The sequence below is a fragment of the Triplophysa rosa genome, linkage group LG3, assembly GCF_024868665.1.
Source record: "Triplophysa rosa linkage group LG3, Trosa_1v2, whole genome shotgun sequence".
Taxonomy (NCBI): Eukaryota; Metazoa; Chordata; class Actinopteri; order Cypriniformes; family Nemacheilidae; genus Triplophysa; species Triplophysa rosa.
The window spans coordinates 15301267-15325150 of record NC_079892.1 but is presented as its reverse complement, the minus strand read 5'-3'; the positions used below and the strand labels follow the sequence as shown (position 1 = coordinate 15325150).

General features: G+C 40.2%; 2 protein-coding genes across 4 annotated transcripts in view; one reads left to right on the top strand and one right to left on the bottom strand.

The window, feature by feature from the left end:
* rpgrip1l (RPGRIP1 like) overlaps positions 1-891 on the bottom strand; it is a 29418-nt gene extending 28527 nt beyond the window's left edge. Inside the window, exon 1 of the mRNA XM_057330026.1 lies at positions 705-891. The gene's annotated coding sequence lies outside the window, so the exon portion shown is untranslated. The remainder of the gene's footprint in view (positions 1-704) is intronic.
* A 362-nt stretch (positions 892-1253) lies between these two features.
* rbl2 (retinoblastoma-like 2 (p130)) lies at positions 1254-22068 on the top strand. 3 transcript variants are annotated; one of them, XM_057329655.1, is made up of 22 exons: positions 1254-1583; positions 2098-2228; positions 11338-11538; positions 11953-12017; positions 14786-14914; positions 15012-15172; positions 15313-15377; positions 15465-15636; positions 15744-15901; positions 16736-16848; positions 16951-17054; positions 17155-17292; positions 17395-17559; positions 17676-17772; positions 18252-18482; positions 18707-18963; positions 19040-19216; positions 19865-19936; positions 20019-20121; positions 20213-20424; positions 20627-20791; positions 21008-22068. In XM_057329655.1, exons 1-22 carry the CDS (start codon positions 1404-1406, stop codon positions 21179-21181), a joined length of 3270 nt encoding a protein of 1089 aa, XP_057185638.1. In that variant the 5' UTR covers positions 1254-1403; the 3' UTR covers positions 21182-22068. The 3 variants fall into 3 exon arrangements, with proteins under 3 accessions (XP_057185638.1, XP_057185640.1, XP_057185639.1); XM_057329657.1 differs by lacking the exons at positions 1254-1583; positions 11338-11538; positions 11953-12017 and having other exon boundaries at positions 2206-2228; positions 21008-22066; XM_057329656.1 differs by lacking the exons at positions 1254-1583; positions 2098-2228; positions 11338-11538; positions 11953-12017 and adding an exon at positions 12046-13270 and having other exon boundaries at positions 21008-22066.
* Positions 22069-23884: the final 1816 nt, after the last annotated feature.

Sequence of the window (23884 nt, the reverse complement as noted above, 5' to 3'; positions counted from 1 at the left end):
AAAGAAGACAATTCTGTCATCATTTACTTGCTAGATGTTCCAAATCTGTTTAAATTTCTTTGTTCTGATGAACACTGAGAAAGATATTTGTAAGAATGCTTATAACCAGACAGATGTTGCCCCCCATTGACTCCCATAGTAGGAAAAATTGTTCTGTTGAACACAAAATAAGGCATTTTGAGGAATGTAGGACAGCAAACAGTTCTGGGGCACTTTTGATTATCATTGTATTTTTTCCTACTATGGTAGTCAATGGGGGGCGAAATATGTCTTGTTATAAGCATTCTTCCAAATATCTTTCTCTGTGTTCATCAGAACAAAGAAATGTATACAGATTTGGAACAACTCGAAGGTGAGTAAATGATGACAGATTTTTTTTGGGGGGGGGTAAAGTAACGTTATCCCTTTAACGCAAAACACGTCGTTCTTAAATTCAATCATACCCTGGCCTGTTGTCTAAATGTCCACAGACAGTGTATTATAACAGGCGACATATGCATTTATACAGCATTTCCATTTTCAAGTCTAAATTATTACATAGTAACATAACAGTTACATAGCAACAAGAATTTCTAAAAAGTGAACTCACTCGCGCACTTACAAGAAAAACGCAACTAGACCGTATAACGTTACCCACAGAGAAACGCAAAAGACAATAATCAGTCTTTACAAAATAAAACCTAAAATAAAAAACACAATCTTACCGTTCAAACGCACCACACACTGTGCACAGCGACTGTTGCTAACAAACAACTAATCCACTTCCGCTTTGAAGCTGCAGTCTTCCGGTCACCGCCTGTGGGTAATGTAGTTTCATACCACTGCATTTAGATGTTGAATTTCCACTGATATCCCGCTACAGGCATGTTTAAAGTGGAAATTCCTCAATAACATTGTCACAAACCAAATATTAAATTAAAGTAATATATATTTCTTAATGTAAGCAAAAATATTTCACATGATCGCAATGCATAGTGCGTGTTATTCGCGTAAATTAAAAATGACTAACGCAGAAATTATTGAATTTCCTTCTTTTAAAAACATGCAACTGTTATCTAAAAAACAAACTCGTTTTGTAATGAGTTATGTCACAGGATACATGGCATAATAAAAGCAGAAAGTGGGCGGGACGTCCACTTCCGTCTGACAGGGCCTGCGCACAGAATGGAATTCGCATTCGTAGGTACGTCAAGTACTCGGCGCATCCACTTATCCTATTCGCTTCGGTTCGCACTTGGCGTAACTCAAAGACAGCCGAAGTGAGCTGTCAGTCAAAGGACATTTAAATGGCTACACTGTGCAGAACTGTACAGTAGCTCGCGCTGTCATGAAATACTCTTATTTCGTCCGGTTTATTTACTAGCTGCTTTTTTCTGCACTTCTTTTTTACACGACTAAAGATTATGGTTACGCGCATAAGTAAAGCTACACGCGAAAGTCCCAAAATGAGCGACGAGGAGAATACATTGCAGAAAACTAGACATGCATTTGAAGATCTGTGTCGAGCTCTGAATATGGACGAGGAGTCGAGTAACAGCGCATGGACGAGTTATGAAAACATTAGCAAACATTACACTCTCGAGGTAACGTTAATAACGACTAGGCAAATTTAGGCCGATTTCACGAGACATGAATTTGTGTGCTCCTTCGCGTACGCATTTGAATTTACATGCATCACTTTTATGTTGTGAGTGTAAAGTATGTGCTTTAACACATGTGTATTTACCGCACGTTTGAGCAGTGAACCTTAAAAGTGCGCAAATGTATTTGAAATGAGTGCAGAATGCGCTTGAAGGGGGCAGTGACGTCATGTGCGTGTGTAAAGTCATCAGTGGACATTGTTTCCCCTAGGGAAATTAACTATGTTTTATTATAGTAAACTATAGCTACTACAAAGAAAAAGAGCTTATGTTACCATACAAAATGTACTATAAAGAATATTTTTTTTAATGTTTTTTACATGCACATAATAATGTACTGCACACCAATCTTGTAAAAAATGCACCTTTTGTGCTTAAAAATATTACTTAATTTAAATTTTATATGAATATTACGTAAACCTTTCATTTTACTTTGATTTCTTCCTCTGTCTCTCAGGGTAGTGAGCTGCACTGGTTGGCATGTGCTCTGTATGTGGCTTGTAGGACTTCAGTGCCCACAGTCGGTAAAGGCACAGCAGAGGGAAATTATGTGTCGCTGACCAGAATACTACAATGTTCAAAACAGAGGTCAGCAATAATTACATTATCCTGAACATTGATGTCATATAACAGCAGTGGAGGCTGGTGCTAAAAATATTTGGGGGGGTGCAAACAAACTGAAAATCCAACTGTCAGTAAAGCAGGACTATAAATAGCCATTAATCAGGTGACATATCATTATTACAGTCAATGTTAATACATGCAAATAAATGTACTATGAATCAGTGAATTTGAATTGAATGTGGGTTTATTATCAGTAATTAAGTAATCAAGGTAATCATTAAAAAAAAACACAACACACTATAGTTACCTAATCATTGGCCATTAACACTATTTGAAAATAAATTTTGCTCTCCTTTCTTTCTGACTTGCAAATTTCTCAATGACCTTCTGGATAAAGTCAATAATCTCAGTCACCATTCTCTTCTCCATTGACAGCATGGCCAATGCATTTAGACTCTCCTGGGTCATGCTATTTCTCAGAAAAGTCTTAACTCTTTTCAAAGTTGAGAAACACCTCTCAGCCTCTGCTGTGGTCATGGGTGTGGTGATGAGGATCTTTAGGAGAGTGACAGTCTCTGAAAAGACTTCTTCAAGATTGTTCTCCTTAAACAGCTGAAGTAGGTCCACAGCACCACAACAGGTTCTGAACTCTTCCTTGAAGTAGATGAGACTAAGCTCTGTCTTTAGCTTACTCCCATTGAGCACTGGATAGGCCTTCAAAGTCCTACTCAGTGCATCTTCAGGAAATGCCACTGTGTACAAACTTGTCTGCTTGCAGCAAGGTGGCACTAACGATGTGGCTTGTGAAGCAGAACCGTTCCATGGTGTGTTGGAGTATGGTGTCACAGACCTACAGAGTGAAGGACAAAAACAAAAATGATGTAGTGACGACAAAATGTCAATTTCAACTGCAACATTTAAAATGATCAGTTTTAAGTAATAGAGAGACGGAGACCAGTTTCAGTGTTTGAATCCCTGATTTATCCAAACTTCATACATATGGACTAGACAAACATGCCAAGTTTCATGAACTTCTGATGCTTAGGGCGCTAATAGCATTTTTTATTATCAGCCATTTTCATATCAATCAGATAAAGAGGGCACACCACTAGAGGAAACCTAAGAATAACAAATCTATTTAGATCACAATTTAAAGACTATGAAAATGGTTAAATAGATTGACTTGTAGTAAAATATGCAAATAAATGTAGTATAGTTTCATAAAGTTTAATAAAGCCCAATATCAAAGGATCTACTCTTTGCTACAATATTTAAGCAAAAAATGTATAAACTCAAAGACATGAGAACACATTTAGTACCCAAAGAGGGTAAATGAAACCATGCCGTTTAACTTGTTAATATTTACTTTCTTTTTGATAGCTTCCTTTGATAGCTTTTTTCACTGCTTTGGTTAATCAGAGAATGGAGAGAATTTCTGCAAAGGATTAAGAAAATGTATGACTAATAACAATAATAATGATATCAAATTCAAAAGAAGGAATACAGCTGCTACCTGATCTTCTGTATGTCCTGCTGGAACTGCTGAATGCTCCCCTTAATGTGGACTGAATCTATGTCCTTCTTCTGGATAGAGGATGTCCACGTGTGGCATGATGTTGTGGAAAAGTTGCAGAAAAAAATTAAAATCCTGATCCACCAGCAGCATGGCAAAGCCTCCTGCCTCTCTGGTGGTAACAGGGTCAAAGTCACCTGAGTCTCAAATAGTTTCAAAACAGCGAATGAGACCCTCTCTGTGCTCAAACACTGTATTGATGGCACGGCTGTGGAAGTTCCATCTAACACTGCTTGATGTTGGTAGTCTATGGGCAACTACTTTATCAAGAACATCTGTGCGCTTGTTTGATCTTGAAAAAAAGCTAGCAAATCCTCCAAGGTTAGAAAAAAAATTCTAACTTTGGGTATGTGAGATGTGGCCTTTTGCATTATTAGATTGAGCTGATGCACATAGCAGTGGTTGAACACCTGCAGTGGCACCTCTCATCACGCTGGCTCCATCATAGGCTTTGGAGATGTGTTTACTCTTCTAATCCTCTCGAAGGATGACAGTAAGATGCTCTTTTAGTGCTGTAGCGATGGAATCAGCGGTAGTTGAATGCAGATGAATAAAAGCAAAAAACCTCTCCTGTACGTTGCTTTTGCCATCAATGTAGCGCAGCACAAGCACAAGTTGGCACTGTAGCCGGGTTTCCATCCAAAGTTGCGAATTTAGCTTATGCGCAAAATTGGAATATCGCATAAAACATTTTCGAATAAGCACCGTTTCCATCCAAATAGTCAACCGTCACTTCCTAATTGTCACGGACTGGCAGAAGAACCCAAGCGCAGGCAGGCAGTGAAGGGGTTAACAAAAATACTTTATTTAAGACAAAGAACAAAAACAGAAACTAAAACACCCACAATGGGGAAAAACTAAACTGAGACTAATACCACAAAACAAAAACTTCCCACGAGGGGGCAAGATGAAACAAAATCAAAAAATAATAAGAATAATACAATAACAAATACAACCACTAGACAGGGAACAGGAACAAGAGCAAGACACGAGACTAAGTAAGAGCAAGACACGAGAGTAAGTAAGAACAGCACGAACTTAAAGCACACATCGAACGAACACAGTACAATCCACGAGCACAGGACAAATAAACAAGAGGGTATATATAGGTAAGACAAACGAGGGATAATTACACGGGGCAGGTGTGGGACATTAAACACTCAGGGAAAGATCACAAGGAAACGAGAGGAATGGGGCCAATGACAAGACACTGGAGAGAACGTATATTATTGTCAAACGGACAATAATATGTTTCTCTCCACACATAACCAAAGACTTTGTCATGGCTCTGCTACAGGACCAAGAAAAACATGACTAAGGAAGCAGAGCCATGAAGAAGCCCCCCCTTTAATGAGCACCTCCAGGTGCTCACCAAGGGTAGACGGACGAGACAAGACAGACTGGGAGACAGACAGGACAAGACAAAAAAGAACAAATCAGTGGCAAACAAGACAAAATACAATGGGTTGGGGTGGACAATCAAAAATAACAAACATGGGAGGGGGGGTGGGGCACAAACAAGGGCCCATAGGGGGCAGTCCATGGGGGTGGGGAGAAGTCCCAGTCCCCGGCTGCGCTCAGGGCGCGGAGTCCTGGGGGACTTAGGGGGAGTCCTGGGGGGACAGTCTTGGCCCTGGGAGTTTCCCAGGGGCCGCTGGACGGGCTGACCCGGCTGGAAGGCCGGCTGGACAGGGCTTGACGCCGGCTGGAAGGCCGGCTGGACAGGGCTTGACGCCGGCTGGACAGGGCTTGACGCCGGCTGGAAGGCCGGCTGGACAGGGCTTGACGCCGGCTGGAAGGCCGGCTGGACAGGGCTATGACGCCGGCTGGAAGGCGGTGACGGGCTTGACGCCGGCTGGAAGGCCGGCTGGACAGGCTTGACGGCTAAGCGGCTGGATCACCGGACTGGACGCCGGTGGAAGCCTGGATCACCGGACTGGACGCCGGCTGGATCACCGGACTGGACGCATCTGGTCACCGGACTGGACCTGCGGATCCCGGACTGGACGCCGGCTGGATCACCGGACTGGCACGCCGGCTGGATCACCGGACTGGACGCCGGCTGGATCACCGGACTGGACACAGGACTGGACACAAGACTGGACACAAGGACTGGAGCACAAGACTAGACAACAAGACTGGACAAAAGACTAGGACACAGGCTGCACCACGGACGACTGGACCCGGCTGTCGGCTGGACCGCACTGCTGCGGACACTGTGACGCCGGCTGCACCGGACTGGACACGGACAGGACGCTGCCGGACTGTGCCGGCTGCACCGGACTGGTGCCGGCTGCCGTTGGAGACCACGCTGCCCGCCGTTGCCTCTTCTTCTTCCGCCTAGCCACCCGGCTGGTGGTCGGGTGATGGAAGGAGGTATACGGAAGGCTGGCTCCGGCTGGGACTCCTCGGAGGTGGTTCCCCAGGACGCTCGCCTCCCCGCTTGCCCACGAGGCTGGTGGACGGTGGAGAGGCTGCCGAGAGTGAGGGGGATGGCGTGCAATGCCCACAACCCCGATCCTGCAAGGGACTCTCCTCGGGGATAGCCGCCAGTCCCGTGAGAGGCTCCGCCATGGACATTCCCCTGGGCTCCTCACGATTCATCAGCGAGTTCGACCTGGTCCGCGAAGCCCAGGTGTCTCAACCGGCGCATCTCAGCTGGCTCGAAGGGTTCATCGAGGCAGCTGTTGAAGATTACCTTCAACTCTGCCTCGGTGAACCCCGAGTAGCGCGCGGTGGACAGGAAGTCCATGGCGAAGTCCTTCACAGGGGTCCCCCTCTGGCGGAAGCCGAACAGGACGTGAGCCTGGCGGCTCCTGTACGCCTCGTCCGACTCCATGCCTGCTGGGTTCGGTGGTGGCTCGTGTATTCTGTCACGGACTGGCAGAAGAACCCAAGCGCAGGCAGGCAGTGAAGGGGTTAACAAAAATACTTTATTTAAGACAAAGAACAAAAACAGAAACTAAAACACCCACAATGGGGAAAAACTAAACTGAGACTAATACCACAAAACAAAAACTTCCCACAAGGGGGCAAGAAGAAACAAAATCAAAAAATAATAAGAATAATACAATAACAAATACAACCACTAGACAGGGAACAGGAACAAGAGCAAGACACGAGACTAAGTAAGAGCAAGACACGAGAATAAGTAAGAACAGCACGAACTTAAAGCACACATCGAACGAACACAGTACAATCCACGAGCACAGGACAAAAAAACAAGAGGGTATATATAGGTAAGACAAACGAGGGATAATTACACGGGGCAGGTGTGGGACATTAAACACTCAGGGAAAGATCACAAGGAAACGAGAGGAATGGGGCCAATGACAAGACACTGGAGAGAACGTATATTATTGTCAAACGGACAATAATATGTTTCTCTCCACACATAACCAAAGACTTTGTCATGGCTCTGCTACAGGACCAAGAAAAACATGACTAAGGAAGCAGAGCCATGACACTAATAAACTGCCACTAATATCAGTAAGAAAAGTAAGAGAAGCCACTGAATATAATGATTTTCATATACAATAATACTTGCGCAAGCAGACGACTAAGAAACACAATAAATGCGGTGCTTTTGTGGATGCCTGCTGTTTGGGAAACACAGTTGTGACAGTTCTAAGAGCTAATTACAAAAATACTTGACGACTTTGCTCAGGCATTTAAGAATGACCATCACAACATTTCTGATGCTGTGTAACAAGATCATTAGAGAGGGGGTAAAATCTTTGCGTGTCAGGTGGAACCTGCCTCGCGACCCGTCACTCCTGCCTCTCTTCCTGTCACTGTTTTACGTGCCTGCCTCGCGACCAGTCGCTGTTTTACGTGCCTGCCTCGCGACCAGTCGCTGTTTTACATGCCTGCCTCGCGACCAAGTCGCTGTTTTACGTGCCCGCCAGGAGACCACTCACTCCTGCTTCACTTCCTGTCACTGTTTAAGGTCCCTGCCTGTAGCGCGATGATGTTATAACACGCATGCGCACTTTTGTATTTTGACAACGAATGCGCCATATAGTATTTTCTTTAAGAGCTTTTTTAAACAGCATTTAAAGTCTTATTTTTATGTTGTTTATGCTATTTATTTCGCTGTGTTATTATCCTTGCGTTCATCACTTTGGGCTGCTTTCCTGTATTAAAATATGATATATAAATACGGTTTCCTTAAAGCTAAATGTATTAGATAAAAATTATAAAACCAATTACTACATAAAATTAGTTTAAAGTGCTTAATATCATTTCAACATGTTTGGTGGTGTACACAGCCAGTATGGAAAAAAAACTTTTAATAGCAAGCAAAAGTATATTACAAATGTTATATACATGTAATGTTTAAAAAAGTATATATATTTATTGTGTTTGACTATCTTAGTCCCCCCAGTGAATCTCAACAACTTCCCCCACAGGGTGTATTTATTTAAAATTACAGTCAAGTTATTTATATTGTTACAGCAATAACATACAATGATACTATAATATTTTACATGTCTTACATAACAATTTACATATGTAACATGAAACCTATTTATGAAATCCCATCTCCTCAAAAAGGGTTGGGAAAAGATTCTTGCTGACGTTCAATTAGAACCATGGTGGATTAGTACATTGCACCCTGTAAAAGGCAAATAGTACACTTAAATAAGCATTTCATAAATATGTTAGCCAGAAAGGAATAACAACAGAAAAGGAAGACTTACTCCAAAGAAATGTTTGACTGTAATGCCATTTCTCCCTGGTACCTGTGAAAGCCCTCAGTCTTGTGGAGAATAATAAGGGATACCTTTTTGAAAAATATTGGACAGTTTTAAATTGTGCAAAGTGCATTAAATGCCATTGTCCTATATATTGTGTAGAAGTGTTAACAGTATCATTATGTTTACCTCAGGGGTATAACGTCCAGAGTGTAGGACGTATTCTCCATGGAATCTCTAGCCAGTTGTGTGACTTCATACACTCTTTCTATTATTGCCTCTGTCTGTTAAAAAGCAATCATTTTAATAATTGTACATATATTAGTCTGCTAACATGTACTATATATTTGAAGTCTGCCAACATGTCAAACATTATTAATAAAGCAAATGCACAAACATGTCATTGTAGAAAGGGTATCAAAAGGCAAATAATAGGCAGTGTAACATGCGAATAAAACTGCGACGGGTTGCTTGACAGGTGAATAAAACAGTGACTGGTCGCGAGGCAGGTGAATAAAACAGTGACAGGCAGTGTAACGTGAATAAAACTGCGACGGGTTGCGTGACAGGCGAATAAAACAGTGACTGGTCGCGAGGCAGGTGAATAAAACAGTGACTGATCGCGAGGCAGGTGAATACAACATTGACTGGTCGCGAGGCAGGTGAATAAAACAGTGACAGGCAGTGTAACATGCGAATAAAACTGCGACGTGTTGCGTGACAGGTGAATAAAACAGTGACTGGTTGCGAGGCAGGTGAATAAAACAGTGACTGATCGCGAGGCAGGCACATAAAACAGTGACAGGTAGCGTAACATGTGAATAAAACAGTGACAGGCAGTGTAACATGTGAATAAAGCAGTGACAGGTCCCGAGGCAGGCACATAAAACAGAGACAGGCAGCGAGGCAGGAGTGACGGGTCGCGAGGAAGGTGCCACCTGACACGCAAAGATTTTACCCCTACTGGTCATTACTCTAGTTATTCAGGTTACGCCGTCTCATAGTGCAATTACGTGACTTTTTGGAGGAATTTATTCGGCAAATGCGTTTCCATCTCCCATTATTCGCATTAACCCTTTTTCGAAAAATGAAAAACCACATCAAGCGAGCGTAAAAACTTTTTGCGAATTAAGGATTTTTAATTCGAAATTTGGCGTTTCCATCACTCGTTTCTGATGCGAAACTTCAAAATGCGAATAAAACCAGAGTGATGGAAATGCGCTTAGTGTGGCAATATCGGTGGTCTCGTCGGCCTGGATTGATAAAAAATCGCTGTTTTGTGCTTCTTGGATTATGTGTTCCCTCATTACAGACAACATACAGTCCAACAGCTCGTTCTGCACGGTTTTCGAAGTTCCCTTAAACACAAGAGGCATTCTCGACGTGCTCTTTCAAAACTCCATCAAGAGAAGCAACAAAGTCGACCAAGCCACGGAATACCATCAAGAGAAGCAACAAAGTCGACCAAGCCACGGAATATCCCGGGGCTATCTGAGCTCTCGCTCTCATTGTGGCCACGCAAAGCCAGCTCAAATGCGCCACAAAATTTGACACAGTCTATTATTCGATTTTTTGTGACCTCTTCATTATGCCTTCTAATGACAATCCTGTAGCCTTCATCTAGCTGTTCAGCAATGCTAAGCTTCCCAAAAAACTGGAGCCTCATAGCGTTGTCAAGATGGCTGCGGCTACTTTCATGTCGCTTGCAGTTATCAGAGAGATGTTTTAAATCGCAAACCCCTGTTGTTGTCCACAACGTTTCGGTGCCAAGACTTTGAAACAGCAAACAGGGAAAACAATAAAAGGCATGACTTACATCGCATCCAGCTAGCCAACTCCGTTTTCCATAAGAAGTGCCGGAAAAGCACTGAGTGTAAGATCGACCGCGATCACTTGACTGCTGCTGAATTTGCAAGTTGGGTCGATCTAGTCCAAGCTCCTTGATTCGTTTTTTTTCTTCATCCGAACGCCTTTGGAACGGGTATTCTTGTAAAGATAAAACCGAATTTTCTTTCATCTCGAGATAATTTCGCTTGCTTCCACGTTAATCAGTAACTGTCAGTCAAATGACAATCTGCTGAGCGGTAATGAGAGGCGTTAAGAACGGTCCAATCACATGAGGCCAAAAATATAAAAACAATATTGATTCGCTTACAACAAAACTGGGAGGGTTTGGGGCGCCCCAAGGACGATTTGAAACAAGCCAATTAGAGCTCAGCCTCAAATCACATGCTTTTCAAAAATGTTCGTGCCTACATACACACTCGTTTGTCCGGCGCCCCGAACACACATATGAACAAAATACACTTTTGATTTTTAGATTTTTTTTAATAAATGATAATATGACTAACGGTGGAATAGTACGACTAAATTATTTTATTACATTATTAATTTGCGATATATATATTAAACTTATTGTTGGCATGTTAAAGTAGCTTTCTTCTCTGGCTAACTTTAAGGGGGCGGCGCCCCAGCGCCCTCTATTGACCGGCCGCCAGTTTACAGTTTAATGTCAGACACACAAACAGCCAGATGTTGTGTTGTTCCCAAGACAACAAGATCAGCTGTGCATCCTGAGAGCTGAACTAATTTCACCAATGAGCTTTTACCATCATACGGCTTGTTCACTAGAGACAATAGACTTCTGTAATGAAGTAATACCGTACATACTGTAAGTTGTTAGTCATTCCAAGACCATTTTTGAGCTATAGCTTTAGTATTGATTAGATACAATTCTAGAAGAAAACTTTGTGTACTGCACTTTGCAGACATAGTAAAGTAGCAAATGTATTCTGAACATACTGTTAGGGCTCCTAACAGTTGTTGTGTCCTTGGATAAATAAGTGTTTTTTTTACTTTTCAGTTTGATTGAGTTTTTTAATAAAATGAAGAAATGGCAGGATATGGCCAACCTGCCCGAGGAGTTCCAGCAGAGCACTGAGAAACTCGAGAGAAACTTCACTGTAACAGCCGTCATCTTTAAGAAATATGTGCCTATTTTCAAAGACATCTTTAAGACGCCAACTGAAGAATTACCCAGAACGCACAGGGGCAGGAAGCAGAGGTACTTGAACTAAACCCTTTCACTAAAGGAAATGCATTATGGGTATTTTGTCATTAACGTTAGCCATACCTTCCATATACAGTAGCATCATATTTATGGTTGCTAAATAATTGTCTGAGGCAAATAATATAAATTAGATGCAAATAATGCAAGATCCAAACAATATTTATGCATTTGGATTTGAGATTTCATAAATTACAGGTTTATAAATAAGAACATTTTAAAATGGTTAAACATTGCAAACAAAAAAACATAATTGACAGAAACATAGCTTAAACATATTAATATTTACATTTAACAAAACAAAAACCCCTGAAGGATGAAAGAAATGCGTGAAAGGTTATATTCTGAGCTCTTGGCTTTAAGTTTGTTGTTTATAATAGTTTTGGACTGATTTATATTTCGTGTCCTCAGACGGCATCCCTGCACCGTCACCGAGGTCTTCAACTTCTGCTGGGTCCTGTTCGTACATGCTAAAGGTACCTAGGCATTTTGTTGCATTTTTCTGAACTCCCCTTAGCAATGCTAATCAAGGTTTCTTGCACCAAAAACAGCCACAATATATTCTTGACTAAATTAGAGAGAAAATTAGAGCCGAACAGATTACTTTATAAGGAGGAGGTGGGGGAGGCGGAGCAGTGTTTGATAGGTTTGTTCCTCCTGTGAATTGCCAGACTGCCAAGAAGGTTATAAGCCATGCGGTGTGTCAAACATAAAGACGGGCGGTGATTGGCTGGGCGTGCAGATAGCTTGATCATGTGATCATGTGCTCATTATTTGGGCCTGTGCAGGCATGTTTGACTCAGTCCAATGCCACTGGGGACACAGCCAGCAGATTTTCATGCATATGATCCGACATTGAAATTTGTGATGTTTGTTTGATGGTGAATTTGGTATTTATTTGTTGGAAGGGTTTATTTTTGTGGGCATTGTTGAGTACTGTTTTAACCAATGAAATTTAGTCCAAACTGATAGTTTTTATTATTTATTATTTTTGCAGTAGTTAAAAACATTGTGTTGATATTTCATAAAATATGAACAGATTTGTTTGTTTAGTTTTATTTTAGATTTGTTTATTAAACCACTTCTACACTCAACCACAGACGCCAATGGGTGGTTGCCAGGGTATTGCTGCGCAGTTGCTAGGGTGTTCTGAATGGTTGCTAGGTGGCATGGATGCAGCATCATGTGAATGTTGTAAGTTAGTGATGTCATTGTTGAAATCCGCTGTGATAAATTCAAGAAAATGGGCCAATAATAGGAGGGTTGCTGAGATAAAGTGAGCAGCATTAAGGTGGTCATGAGATCTCAACAAATGGGCTCCATAGAAAGTGAGTACATCATGTTAAATGTATTTTTAAATGTCTTTATTTTTTGAGTGCTTTCTGAATGTACTTTTAATGAGCCCATAACTTAATGTACAAGCGTAGGAGCAATAGTAATAGCAATGGCTGTCTTTGCAAGCTCCACACACTAGAGAAGTCATTGCTTTAATAAAGCAGAAATCAGCAGAGCACATGCTGGCTGAGCGCATTATTTCCTCATGTGTAACAAGCGTCACTTATCATAGCAACCAGCCCAGATGACAAGTCAGGGCTTGTCTGGGGCCGATCTGTGTCCCTTTACATCATGTCCTGCAGAAAAATTATTCATTCTGCAGCTCATGGTGTAAGGATACTCTGTGATTGTCTATGGTTGTCACAGTGTTGGGGAATTTAAGGAGAAATTGCATGTAAGTACTAAATGCAGATTAACTTAATTCAATTTAACTTGACAATTTATATCAACACGAAAATAAAAATACTTGTATAGTTAGAGGTATAGAGGACAGGCTATCGATTTCTGGGTAAGTACTGTACATAAATAGATATTTACTGTATGTGCATGTTATCAGCATTTCTGTGCTTGTTATTAGGAAACTGTCTGCCTTTTAAAAACTGGTGATGTGGTTTGACATGTTTTTTTCTTTCCTGATTTTTCAATGAGAAAGGGAACACATTAAAGGCCTTGTCATTTTTACATAGTCAATTGCCAATAGTTCTCATAGCAGCCTGTTAGTTTTATCATTAAATTAATACGTGAAACCGCAAATGACGAATGCTTCATACGGTAGTATGCTACATTATCACATGACCTTATTAGGTGCATTTTTAACTCTGTGAGTGGAGTCCAGTTATCATCTTAAGAAATGCGTTTGGTGTTTTAATCAAATTTAGTGTAAAATGCCTTAACTCTTGACAGACCAATCAAATAATAAGACAGGATGGGGATGTTAAAAAATGTTGTGGTTTATATTCTTTTTGGTTCATTTTTGGTTCAGGTCAATTAGAGTGCATTGCATTGTGGGATACCTTGTTCTGTAGATTTTGAGAAATGTCATTGGTTAGCTGGGTTGGTTATCTTCATGATGACTATGGTGCTATGTCATTAATTAAAAAGATGAATTGCAAATTTTATTTGGTGTTTTTAACCAATGGCATTGTACTGAACAAAAATTTGGTGAAAATATGAAATTCCATTTTTACGGAAGAGATAACAGAAAATGTCAATCTTTGCACTGCAACTTTTAATTTTGATTTTAAAGTATTTTGTGATTTTATTTTTTAGGAGAACACAGTAAACACAACAATATATGCATTTTGTTAATATAATTCATTATAATTTCATTTTGACATAAATTTGCTGTGTTATAGCAGTGTTATTACATATAGGACTAATGGTTTCTTTGCGTTGCACAGTCAGGTAACTCTTAAAACTCGTAAACTGAATTAAACAGGAAATAATAAATCTAAACACTGTGGCCTAACAGCGTCATTTCATTTTTGCAGACTTTTCCTGTTGGTAAATTAGATGAGGTAGAGCTGGCTGCCTGTCACCGTGATTTATATGATTTTTCTGCTGAAAACAATTGTTTCGTTTTTCTTTGACAGCTTCATTTGAAGAAACATGTTCCAACCCAACTACTTAAAATGAAGCTTTCAGTCTGGAACAACAAGGGTTTTACTGTCTGATGTCATGCAAGAGAACCTTTTCATGTTATGAAACACTTTTCTATAATAAAAATCTATTTTTTTATATATTGTAGGTTCGGTACATATTATCAGTGGCATGCTGCTGATTTCCAGAAATAGTAAACTTAACGCAAGCGGTAACAACAGTAAATCGATTCAAATTCCAAACTGGGAGATTGGGCAGAGATTAGTGAATTTGACTTTACTCCATCACCTTTTTTCATTTTTTGGTGTAGGAAACTTCCCTATGATCAGTGATGATCTGGTGAACTCGTATCATCTGCTCTTGTCTGCTCTGGATCTGGTTTACTGCAACTCACTGCTGTGTTCGAGTCGTAAAGATCTGCTTAACCCCTCTTTTAAAGGTGCCTTCACATCCTTCATAAAACCCAGAACAAATCACTTCTTCAGTCCAGACTGTATTAGATAACAGAGTGTTGGTGTGTGTCTGTCTGTCCTCAGCACTGCCGGAGGATTTTAGCAGTAAGGATTATAAACCAGGCCCGGGTTCATTATGTTTCATTGAGCAGTTGTGTGAACTTCATGATGGTCTGGTGCTGGAGGCCAAAGGAGTGAAGGAGCATTTCTGGAAGCCCTTCATCAAAAAACTCTTTGAACGCAAGGTGCCTCAAATAGCTCACAATAGACATCTATGTAATTACTATACATCCTCCAAACTCATTAAAGGCTTTATTTTGCTCTCTGAAACTTTTTTAATGGTAAACAAATTCCTGTAAATCAAATACCTTTTCCCTGTGAACAGATTTTAAAAGGGAAAGAAGACACGCTGACAGGATTCTTTGAGCCAGTGAATTTCAGTGACAGTCTGTAAGTTGTTTGCAGTCAAACACACTCGACATAAAGATGTTTAGATGTTCCTCCTAAATCTCTTGTTTCTTTCCTCTTTATTTCAAGGTCATCTCTGAACCGAGTGTACGAGGAACATGTGTTATCATCCGGTTCTCTGGATGAGAGAATATTTGTAGGAGAGGCAGCCAGAGAAGACGTTGGTACCCCCGGAACCTGTTTATGTGAGGGTATAGAGAACCAGGAGCGATCAGCCAACACCCTTCAGAACTCTCTGACAGTACGTGTAACCTAAACACAAAAATAAAATACACATGAACTACATTTCTAACTATCTGTTTGTTTTCATGAACAATAATGATGTTGTCTGATGTGTTTGTTTCCCAGGCTCTTAGGGTTTCCACTCCACTCACAGGAAGGAGGTACGTTCCAGACAGCAGCATCGGTACCCCCGTATCCACGGCGATGCAGAGTGTGGGCCGCCTGCACACTCTGCTGACAGGATTGAAATACAGACCCAGCATGAGACTTAGAGACACATTCAGGTAATCCCATTTCAAGTTAGTTTCTTAAGTACAAACTTTTGACTGCAATCACTGTCATCACAATTCGCTTCAATCACTGCCATCACAATTCATTCAGTTACTGCCATTACAATTCGCTGAAATCACATTTCACTGGAATCACTGAATCACATTTACCTTCAAAGAAAGCCATACAGGTTTGAAATGACAAGAGGGTGAGTAAATGATGACAGAATTTTCATTTTGAATGTGAACTACTCCTTGAATCACTGCCAACACAATTAACTGAAATCACAATTTACAATTCACTAGAATCACTGCCATCACATTTCATTGCAATTACAATTCACTGGAATCACTGCCATCACAATCACTGGCATAGATTTTCACTGGAATCACTGCCATCACAATCACTTGCATAGATTTTCACTGGGATCACTTCCATCACAATTCACTGGAATCACTGTCATCACACTTCACTGCCATTACAATTCACTGGAAACACTGTTGTCACAAGTCACTGCAACCACTGTTATCACAATTCACTGGAATCACAATTGGCTGCGGTCACTCCCATCACATTTGACTTGAATCAATGCCATCACAGTTGTTGCTTTTATTCCAGTCACTGGTAAGGCCAATATTTCCGATAAAATGTGAGGCCATTGACAGCAGTGAGCCACATTTTCACTAAAATAATATAAACTGCACCAATAAAATCTGATTTTAAGGATTAAAATGATTTGTGATACAACCAATGATTGCAGTAAAATGTGAATTCAGTGAATGCACTGAACTTAGATTGCAGTGAAAATGCACTAAATTCACAGGTGTTTTTTATTCAAATTAAATCAGATCTTGTGGGAGAGACCCCAGTGAGTCAATAGCAGCCAGACTGAAGGAGATGTCAGAGACTTATCTTCAGAATTATGAAGGAAAAGGTGAAGATAACAACTGTCTGGCAAGAGGTGTGCAAGTTCTGTCATATTTTATTATAATTAAATTTTTTTAATATTTGTCGTTTTTGGCACTGTTCAGACACTAATATCTGTTTTGGTTATATACGGCAGATGTCGCAATAAAGTATTTCTGTCTGGCTGAAGCTTTATATTACAAATCACTGGAAGCAATAATCAACCAGGAGAAGAAACGGCTGGGAGACGTGGATCTGTCTGTAAGTAAAAAAAAGAATGGATCTGTAAGCAGTGATTGGTGCATTTAATAACTAATCTTGTATCTTTAATGTCTACTAAACATAACACTGTGTGTCTCAGGGCATTCTACAACAGGACGTGTTTCACCGCTCGTTGATCGCCTGCTGTCTGGAGATCGTCATCTTCTCGTATCGACCGCCTGGAGAATTCCCACGAGTCTTACAGATCTTTGACCTTCCCGCTTATCACTTTTATAAGGTAGATGAACACAGAACAATGAATGAAAATAGAAATAGAAAATTGCCTTAAAATCCCTCTGTGTGTGTTTATTGAACCATTTTTTTGCAACTATTATTGAAGGTTATTGAAGTGCTGGTCCGGGCTGAGGAGGGTCTGTTCCGGGAAGTGGTCAAGCATCTTAATCATGTAGAGGAGCAGGTACTGGAAAATTTGGCATGGAAAGCAAATTCTCTGCTATGGGACAGCATCCGAGAGGCCAAGAACTGCGTTCCTGCCTGCCAGGAGGTCAGAACAATACAACTGCTCAGTGGCGGATTAAACCTTAAAAGTTTTAACACATTCATGTCCATCCAAAAAAGAGCTATTGTTGGAAGTGTGAAGCTGTTTTATATGCATGACAGGTGATGCCTCCTCAACACCTGGAGGACAATTTAGAAAATAACACAGTAGCTTCAAACAAGAGGGAATTCAGTGCCAACATCCCAACGGCAGGGAAAGGTAATATACTAAAAACAAAAATCTAGCGTATAGCGTTAGTTCTGGCAGGTTTTTAAATTCATTCAGCTAACAGCAGCTTATCGGGTTTCTCAGTAGCAAATTACCCTCCTCCATCCCCAACTACACCTCGCATTTACAATCGGGACTCGAATTCTGTTATTCCTTTTCATAAGTCTCAATTGCTTAACATGATGTGTTACATTTAAATGTCATAAGGAACTAATGACATCTGTTGTTTTGTTCTGTTTACCCTAAGGGGGGTTATCTCTGCTCTTATTCATGCTGGCTGCATGGGTGGGCAGGGAGTTTTTGCCCAGTACAGAACCATATCGCCAATCTAAACTGTATGCTTATTGTTAATCATTTTGACGGTAGTGAACCTGACAGAACTGTAGTTTAGTCTATCTTCTCATTTACCCAACAACGTGTAATGTTTTAAGTCTTTAAATCTTCAAATCTTTCGTTTGATTCCTCCTCAGGAGTTTCTCCGTCCCCCACCTCTCTCCACGAGCGTTACAGTTCGCCCCTTACAGGCATTGCTCGACGCCGGCTGTTTGTCGATGGAGAGACGACCTCTGATCCCGCCCAACCTGTCAAGCTGGCTCAGCCCTCTCTGGTCACCACCATCCCGGCTGGACAGACTGTGGTCACCATGGCAACAGCTACTGTCACTGCAAACAACGGCCAGACGGTCACCATACCCGTCCAAGGTACTTCAAGTCATTTGGACTCTTTTTTATGCCTTTTGTCATTTTTCAATTCCTGATAGACCCACCCTTTATTTTTCTTTGTTAAAAATTGTTTTTGACATAAATCATTATGGAAGTTATGATTTATTGTGAATGCTGTTTCATGTTGACAAATATAGTTCAAGCTATATATTTATTTTATAAGTTGCTACTGCTTTAAATCGATTCAACATCTATGTTTGCAGGTATAGCCAATGAGAGTGGTGGTATAACATTCATCCCAGTGCAAGTGAGTGTGACAGGTCAGAGTGGGGGGGGTCTGCCAACCTTTAGTACCCATTCTATGACGGGCACCCTAACCGCCCAACAGCTGACCGCCACGCCTGCCAGGACCATCCAGAACAATGCCACTCCTGCCAAACAGGACAGAAAGAGCCCTCAGCAAGGGACGCCCACAAGCCGCACACAGAAGACCGGGTCGCTTTGTCTGTTCTTCCGCAAGGTAGAAAGATCATCCATGTTTATTTCTATATTGTTTAAATGACTTTAACCAAAAACTACGGCATCGACTCCGGCAGGTGTATCACCTTGCCAGTGTGCGTCTCAGAGACCTGTGCGCTAAACTGGATATCAGTACAGACCTGCGCAGGAAGATCTGGACGTGTTTCGAGTATTCACTTGTGCACTGCACTGACCTCATGATGGACCGCCATCTAGACCAGCTGCTCATGTGTGCCATCTATGTCATGACTAAGGTATTACAGCCAGTGTTGGGCAAGTTACTCAGAAAATGTAATCAATTACTAGTTACCAATTACATATTCAATAGTGTAATTAGATTACAGTACAAATTACTTTCTCCAAAAAGTATTTAATTACTTATTACTAATTACTTTCTATATCCTATATCAACTTTGATTAGTTAAGTGATTCAGGGATAGACATAAAACGGCTCTTTTAATGAAATCTAAAAATGATATAAAACTACATAAATTAGTATTATTAACTGACCGAAGTATTACAAATGTGAGAATTAGCACAGATTTTAAAGTAAAAGTATTACACAAAGTATTTAGTTTAATTACATCAGAAGTAACTGTAATTAAATTACTGAAAAAAATAGAGTAATCCCTTACTTTACTTTTTCAAAGGGAAAGTAATTAAATTAGAGTTACTAAATACTTAGTAACTAGTTACACCCAACACTGATTACAGCCAAACATTTACCATGTACAAAAGTTATAGTTTTAGTATTTTGTATTATGTTGCATGCACTGGTGTAGTTTATGGATCTTCGGGCTTGTGGGAAGTCAGATGTATTGAGATGGTTGTAATTACATTATAATAAAGTTCTCTCAAGTTCTCCATAAAGCATTTCCTTTAACTTTATGATTGTTGTTTAGGTTACTAAAGAGGACAAGTCCTTTCAGAACATCATGAAGTGCTACAGATCTCAACCTCAAGCCAAAAGCAGCGTAAGTATGACCTCATTTCACGCGAGATGCGGATGAAGATGATAATGCGGTGATATTAATGGAGGTGATGATGTCATCTCAGGTGTACAGGAGTGTGTTGATCATGGCGAGGAAGAGACGTCACTCAGGGAACAGTGAAATCACACACAGACAGAGCTCGCCCACAGAGGGAGCGCAAGAACAAGGTGGTTAACACAGATTTTATACATTAACCATTGTAGGTTACAATTTTTGTGTGTTTAGTAAAAATGGATTGCATGTTTTTCTGGTTTACAGCAAGCGGTGAGAGCAGTCCTGTGTCCGTGCGATCCAGCAGCACTCTTCCCATTCCCCATCCCAGCAGCGGCCCTTCTACCCCGACGAGGGCCCTCGCAGCCCAAGAGCAAGAAGAGGAGAGAGGAGACCTCATCCGTTTCTACAACCACGTCTACATCAAACAGATCAAACAGTTCGCTCTGCGTTACTCCGGCAACTCAGCGAAAAATGGGGTGACTGCAACTATTGACATTACTTTTTATTTTTTATTTTTATTTTATTCATTACATTACGTATTTTACAATACGTGATCAATACGTGTTCAACGTATTTAACAATTTTTATCTGGTCTGCTTTGGTCATCCAATTCTTTTTCAAATAATACGTTTTCCTCAGATAATATTACAATCCACTTGTATAATTGTGTGTTTGCAGGCTGAAGCTCCTCCCCTGTGTCCGTATCCATCACTTCGGATTGGCTCTCCACGCCGGGTCCTCCTCTCCCACAATCACTCCATCTACATATCTCCTCACAAGAGCCCCAGTCCTGTTCCACCTCGAGACAAGATCTTCTACTACATCAGCTCTAGCCCATCTAATGTAAGCTAACAGAACAACAGTGTAAAACATTTCCTGTTCTGATTATATTTAGATCATAAAACGCAGTCCTCAAAACATGAGACATTAGCAACACTTCATATCTTGGCTAATAACAACAGGAAGCAACCATAGTGACAACATCCCAACAACTACAATTTTCAATTCTGTTGCTTCATCAGATTTACACAAAATTGTACCTTTCATATTCCTCCTCAGCGCCTGCGAGAGATCAACGTTATGATCCGGACAGGCGAGACGCCCACTAAGAAGCGAACCATCGCTCTTGAGGAAGACCAGCAGTCTCCCGCCAAGAGACTTTGTCAGGAGAACCAGACGGCCCTTCTGAGACGCTTGCAGGATGTGGCCAATGACCGCAGCTCTTCACATTAATAAATTTGTTTTTTTACCACAAAGTTAGAGAAACTGAAAATGTAACAGATTGTTATTTCATTTAGGAGACGCTTTTACCCAAAGCAACTTACAAACACACATACAGAGTTCCCGTTCTTCACAGGCCGATAAGCTTTTATGAAAAAAATCGAAATAATCAGCCAACCAATGATATCACTTGATTTTTTGTAGAAATAGAGTTTGCGTACTTTTAAAGGCTCAGATGTGTCATGATGAGATTTGAAGGAGATTTGAAGCACTTAACAAAGGATTTGCTTGCAAATCTGGCGCTGATTTTATCATGTGTGCATTTTATAAAAAGCTATTTTTCCTAAAAGGTTTTTTAATATATAGTAATAGAGTTCATCTTAAGAAATGAGAGATGTGTGTGAACTCTTGCAATGTGTCTATGTATTTGCTGTATGTGCGTGCGTGCTCGGTTTATATATTTATGCTATTTTTCTAACTTTAGTGAAGGTGGTGTGAAGAGCGACATCAGGTAACAATCACGTTCATAGCAGAAAATCAGTGCTCATATTTATTTGTCTGTATTTGTTTGTTTGCATGTAAGTTTTTCTTCATTTCCGATAGGAATGCATCCAATAGTTTGTGCTTTTTGACAACAGTTCGTTTTCTTCCGTCTGACATATGACGTGTATTTGTTTGTTGTAAGTGCCTTTTCTTCTAGACCTGTCAACCTCTCTTTATCCTAGCACAGCAGGCTAACATTAAATTCAACATCATTTAGCATTAATAATAATAAAAAAATCAATTCTCTGAATTCTCAAAATAATCAAAGCTCTGTCATTATTTACATATTATTTACATGAACATTTTTTAATATTGTTCGGAGTTCTGTTTTTATGATAACACTTTACATTAAGGTACCCTTTATAAATAATTTATATAAATGTTCATTAATGATAAATAAGTCATTTACAAATGCATTATGAAGCAGTTATAACTGCATGAATAAAAAGAGGGATTCTAACGAAGTACCTGCCAAATACTGAGCCATTTTAACTCGCATGTTATAAATGCCTAAAAAATGTACTTATTCATATTTTTTTTGACTCGAAAACCGATTCATAATTATCTTGATGTTGTTTGCAATATAGGGTGTCAGACTGGACACTGTAGGGTGTTATATTGTTTTTCTTATACCTACTCACTATTTGGCAGGTATTTCGTTAGAATCCCTATTTTTTATTTATGCAGTTATAACCGCTTTATAATGCATTTGTAAATGACTTATTAATCATTTTAAAACACATTTATAAATGCTTTATAAAGGGTACCTTAATGTAAAGTATTACCCATTTTCATATAGTTCATAACTAAATTAAATATACTGGCATTGTTTAGTCACAAGACCAAATGTGAGCCAAGAAAAATGCAACTTTTGTTCTCACCATGACTCAACATGTGGTGAATGATTGTTTTATGCATTTTTACCAGCAGATGGAGGACTAGAGTTATGTCTTGCTCCTATTACACATGACACAATTTTTTTATTTTGACATCTGCATAAATTTTGCATAAAACAATGTGTTATTGATTATTAAATAATTTATTTTTGTACATAAATATGTTGTTCTATGGATTTGGGAAACTGTTGAAGTGGCGCTTTAATAATAAAAAATGCAGTAGAAAATAGGAGCTTTTGTCTGACGGTGACATTAGTGGAAGGATATTCAGACTTGTATTTCAACCGGCAGTCTGGACAGATGGTAGCTCATGTTACTGTATGTGTCATCATACTTCAAAGCAGTCTGAAGTATAACATCTACAGCACAATAAGCAATAACAAAGCTCACAGTAACAGCAGTGAACTCGAGACCTGACTCATCTATCATGATTCAACATTGCTCAAAAAACTACCCATTTCATTTATTATTAAATCCTCATTCCCAAAGATGAATAAACTCAACTGAAAATGAAAGGAATACTGCATAACCGAGTAGCCTACTGAACAGTACCGTATGCATTATTTTAAGTTTTGTTTTCACATGACTTCATGATGTATTTGAATTCAGTATCCAGGTAGAACACTTTATAAAAACATTTTTGTGTGACATTTCAAAAACTCTTGATATTCCTACATACGGTTCATTTTGTAGACAGAAGATCAAGTCAAGTGGATACATTGTTGGACAAATAAATGTAACGTAAATGTCAGTATTTAATGAGACAATAACAAGGTTGTCCATCTAAAGAAGATGCGTGAAACACTGCTCAACTAGAGTCCTTAACCAGAGATAACCAGAGCAGGTGAAAGAACTAATGACGACTAATGAAAAGTTTTTACAAGGAATCAGCAGGCACATGAGACAGCATCTCTTGAGTAAACATCTGTTGTTGATTTATGGTGTTCTAAACTTTATTTTTGTACTGACTGCGGGTATGTTGTAAAACGTCTTAGTCATCACTGGGAATAACACAATCTATTATGAGTAATTATCATACATCAAGTGGATGAATGCTTGCTGAAGGACACCTGTGTTGATCTGACCGGCAGTATCATTGTGGAAATGATTCAGAGCTGCTGGGAAACACTGTGTGTGTGTGTGTGCGTGCGTGCGTGCGTGCGTGTGTGTGTGTTGTGTGTGTGCGTGCGTGTGTGTGTGCAACAACGCACACCCGTTAATAACACCCGAACAACGCACACCCGTTGTAATTGCCATCGTTAATGTAATAGATGCA